The following is a 4770-nucleotide window of genomic DNA, read 5'->3' as shown; positions in this document are numbered from 1 at the left end:
ATGATTCTATGATTCTATAATTAAGTGGCCATTACAGGGCCTGTGATATCCTGGACACCTCTACCCTGACTTCTAGGGACAGCAGCAGCTTTATGCCGTTTGCAGTGGTTCCTCTCCCCGAGTGACCTGCCTGTGGCTTTGGCTCACCTGTAGTGTGTTAATTCTTCTCCCATTGAGATACAGTGGGAAGCTGATGAAGTTGCTGTATTTTGTCACCACCTCTGAAATGGAAAGAAGACACAGAGGAGTCATATTTGTGAAAACACCACAGAAAAGAATTTCTTCAGTAATGGCAGGTGAAGGCTGCTGCAGGAGAGGAAAACCGCTGTAAATTCACCTCCCACTCAAGCAGCAGCGACACACTCGCACAGCCCCTCAGCAGGTAACAGTATTTCCCTCCTCCACTCACCCTTGACCCGGTCTTCATTTGCAAACTCCTTGCAGTCTTCTTTGAGGTGTATAATAATCTTAGTCCCAGTTCTGACACCAGATGCTTCTGCAATCTCAAACATTCCTGAACTAGGATTAGAAACAGACCCCATGTCAGCCTGTGCCTCAGATACATCCATGATGGGACATGAAAACGTTTCATTAAATAAAAAGCACACACAACACTTCAACGCCAAGAGGAAAAGGCAAAAAATCTTGAGGCCTGGATCTCTCTGTGCCTCTGGGAAGCTCCCCCCAAAACATGTGGCTGCCTTCCCCGCATAGCCTCCAGCCCCAGGACACACGGCTCTGCAAAGTCACCAGCAAAGGAGACAAACTCCAGGTTGTGTGGGCCGAGCCTTCAGCTCCTCTCCTGCATTTCCTACAGTGACCGTAACACCCAGGCTCCCGCCTCCTCCCGACAACCCTGACTCGCCTGTGGGCCCTCCCTCACTCACATCTCCACTGGAGTCTGCAGTAACTGGTTACGACAAAAAGCAGCTGTGCTCTGCTAAAGACAGTCTGTCCTGGATGACCATTCCCACCCTACGGGAATGCCATCTGGGGATCAGTCACTGGTGAGAGCACTGACCTGGAGGAGAGACAGCAGCAGCGATGATTGCACTGCGCTGCAGCCCGCAGCAGTCCATCCAGTTCCAAGACGGTATTTCAAGAATTTAAATAACTTAGTAAATCCTTTATTCCTAGGAGATTTTAAAGGGATGCGGAGCTTTTCACTCCCAGAAGCTGCAATTTCAACATGGCCCCACAGTCCACATCTTTGCCATCACATATGTTTGCAACTTCAAGCAAAAAGCAAAGGATGAGCTCACAGATCTGCCCCCCAGAAGACACGTGCCTGCAGAGCCACAGTGCTGCACGAGCCCTGCCTACCACGCGTGCCCTCGAGCAAAGAGCGAGGGGATGACTAGACCAAAGAGATTACATGCATCTCTCCCGTCTGGGGCACTGCCAAGATGACTGCCTGCCAACAGGGAAGGAACAGGAGAGGCAGGTCTCTCCTGGTCCACAACACACCCACTCTGACACACCAAACTTGTCCCTGGGGTTTCCACCCTGGCACATTCGGCTGCGCTTTGTTTCCCTGTATAAGCTGAGCAGGATCTAAGGCCGTAAGCCTGGTCATGAAAGACCACACAAGCCCTGTCTTGCTTTGCACAGCTTTCAGTCCATGCCTGGTCTGCATGCAGCCCCCCTGTTTCCATCACATTCTGCAGCCTTACCCATCTGAAGACCAGTGGTAGCCCGGGCTCCCCAGCTCTGCAGACTGTGAGAACACCTCCACTTTATCAGCCACCATGAAAGCCGAGTAGAACCCTACTCCAAACTGACCAATGATTTTACTACTGGCGTCAGCCTGGCTCTGCAGCGCATCTAGAAAAGCCTGTAGGAACAAAGGAGATACAAACCAGTGCACAGTGACTTCAGGAGGCTGCAGCCCATCCTCCAGCTGGGCTCCTCCGAGCATTGATGCACCCTACGTCAGGTACCGCAGCCCTGTACCCCATCCCACACCTCTGCGTGAGCGCTTCGAGGAGACTGCCCAAGGAAACGGGTTTCTCCCACAGGGGCTGCGCTTCTGGAAAAGGGGAGCACTGCTTAGGGCAACACTCACTGCTGCTAGCAGTGAAGGAAAAGAAGTGAGGGCTCAGTCAGAGGCATAAAACCTTAAAATGGTGACTCCAGAGATGAAAGAAAAATAACAGGAGACACAGGGTGAATGCTGAGTGAGCACGTGCCCCTCCGCAACGATGGCTTGGGGAGGAAGGCATCTGCTTTTGGGAGTGGGGGCAACCAGGGGCAGCAGCATTACACACAGGGCCCAGTAGCGCAGCTTGGACACCACTGGTCTCCCACGGCACGCAGCAGAGACCGTGAAGAGCCACAAGACTCCAGAGGTAGATTTCACCTTCCAAGAGGGGTGTAATTTCACAGCTCGGCTGGGGGCCAAGGGACGAGACGGCATCAGAAATTACGGGGAGAACAAAAGTGACTGTAACTGGAGAAGACTTTCCTGTGAGGGTAAAAGGGGTGCCTCATCCCAAATTACCTTTGAGCCTGATCGAGCAATGGTACCAAGGTTAGAAACCAGCTCCTCCTGGGTCATCCCAATACCTGTGTCCTGAAAAGAAACAGCAATCGTAGCTGAAACATCAGTAGAGAAGCACTGCTTCAGCAACCAGCACCCCAGCAACTTCTGCCTCTGCCTGCCACTCTCCCAGCCAGCTGAGCAGTAAAGGCGACAGCAGACATCCTGTGGCTCCACCTGCACAGGGTCAGGACAGCGGACTCCAAAGACACACAGCTCCAAGGGGCAGCCACAGCTGTCTTGGGGCTATAAACCACCAGAAAGCTCAGAGACTTGAGCCTTTTATCGAGAGAAAACAGAACTATGCCAAGACCAGTGGGTTTCTGCACCCCTCTAAAATGTGCACAGGATGACAGCGCTGGAAAGGGCTCTCAGCACAGTCCCACCTCCCTGTGCCAGGTGCTGTGCACGTATGGAGACTGTTTCCATTCCTGAACCAGTCCAGAGGGGAGTTGAGGAGCAGTGGGCAGCAGCTTATTTCCAATCCACAGATGAGGAACCAATGCCTTCCCACCAGGAATCAGCAGCAGAGCAGCGAATCCCAAGTAATGCAGACCCTTGTCTACGAGCACCACATCCACTGATCTCCATCCACCGTCCCCCTCACACGCTCCACAAGGCTGGGGTATGAAGCTGGCAGTGTCCAGGTCCCTGAGCTGGGTATTGCAGCACCAGTGGGAACAGACTAACCCCAGCTGGAAGTACAACGCACCGGCCACACCTCACAGTGCTCTGTCTGGGATTTGAGGGTCTGTGGCTTGTTCACTTCCCCCTTTTAATCCAGATTTTGCACTCCTGAATGCACATAAACAACTCCCTGCTGCTAGCGCACGCCTCTCAGGCAGCAGATCCTTCAGCAGCACCATCCAGGAAAGGCTGCTGCAAGCCTCAGACCAGGCTGCAACTCCATTTGTTGCCACAACACATCTGCACGACCCCAAAGTAACAAGGATGGCAACAAACCCCAGTTAGAAAACCCCCACCCTGTCACACAGGACCCCAACAAAAATCTTTCCCACCTTGTAGTAGTGCAAGGTATTTCCAGGCTTGCTCCACACGCATCTTCCACAGCAGCACAGCGCAAGCTAATGCCCTCCAGGATGCCACTTCTGAAAACCAAGCGCCACTCCCCCTCCCAAACCCCAGCAGCTTCTCTACCTGACAGAAACATCCCAAGAAGCCACTCTTAGAGGTTCCCTGAGCCACTCGGTGCGGCAGCATGAAAATTAGCCAAGTGAAAGGCGATTCTTGTTCCTGTGAGGAGTTCAGCTCTACTCACGTACCGGTGAGCACAGTTATCACAGCTGACAGCAGCCGGCACACCCAGAAGCAGGCTGACACACTCATGAGGCTGTTAATTTGAGGGAGAGGGGTTATCGGCAGGCAGGAGTTGGCAAAACGAGCTAAAGTGGAACCAGCCACTACTAGATGGCTTGGAGGTGGGACGCCAGAGCGACTGCTGGCACAGCATGCCTCTACCACCCATGTGGGGCATTTCGTGGGCCTGTTTGCTAGCACAGCAAGTTAGAGTCAGTACATATTTTCTAATCTAGAGTTTAACTCCAGTGAAGGATCAAACTGTGGGTAACTTAAGAGGTAACTGAGTGAGGTGCCATGCAGGCAAGACATTTTTCGGCATCCCCACAAGTCACAGCAACACCTTCCCCTTGATTAAATAAGGTAAGGCCAGTCGGTCATCTTGGCTGAGAAGGGGGACGATGCCCAGTAACATCTCAACAGTGGGAGATGAAAAGCCAGGAAAAACAAACAGGGTATGGCAGAATCCCAGGAATCTGACATGGTCCCTTCCCCCAGGGAAGAAAAAGCCAGAAAGAAAAGTTTTCAGCATCTGGTTCAGGTTTTGTTCATGCCAGATCCTGAACAGAACTCTTAACTCCTTTGATCCACTCCTATTTATAGCACAGCATGTCATTCCCAAATTCCAGTATGTTAAAAAAAATACATATCCCTACCCCATTAATTTATTTGGCTATTGAATTCCGAGCTCCCTGCCAGAGTTATTGCAAAACGCTTAATGACAATTCCTGGAGACTAGTTTGATGAGGGTGAATTGCAACAAACAAAGAGAGCGTGGCTCAGAACGGCCTGCTCCCCCGACAGCGCCCAGCTGCTAGTAGGGAAGCGGAAAGCGTCCGTTTAGGTGGCTGGCCAAAGATCCTGGCAGAGCAGACATTTCCTACTGCAGGAAAACACCTGGGTGGATTACGATG

The 4770-nt window shown here is 52.1% G+C and overlaps 1 protein-coding gene across 1 annotated transcript in view; it reads right to left on the bottom strand.

Moving 5' to 3' along the window:
- Positions 1 to 147: 147 nt before the first annotated feature.
- The window catches only part of LOC104510591 (heat shock protein 75 kDa, mitochondrial-like), a gene marked incomplete at both ends in the record, with an annotated part of 12201 nt that continues 7578 nt past the window's right edge, over positions 148 to 4770 (bottom strand). The window contains 4 exons of the mRNA XM_010152888.1: positions 148 to 221; positions 410 to 519; positions 1674 to 1834; positions 2501 to 2572. Coding sequence (XP_010151190.1) covers positions 148 to 221; positions 410 to 519; positions 1674 to 1834; positions 2501 to 2572 — 417 coding nt within the window. The remainder of the gene's footprint in view (positions 222 to 409; positions 520 to 1673; positions 1835 to 2500; positions 2573 to 4770) is intronic.

Source organism: Eurypyga helias, unplaced genomic scaffold, assembly GCF_000690775.1.
Source record: "Eurypyga helias isolate BGI_N326 unplaced genomic scaffold, ASM69077v1 scaffold40485, whole genome shotgun sequence".
Classification (NCBI taxonomy): domain Eukaryota; kingdom Metazoa; phylum Chordata; class Aves; order Eurypygiformes; family Eurypygidae; genus Eurypyga; species Eurypyga helias.
This window is presented reverse-complemented; position numbering and strand designations above follow the sequence as displayed.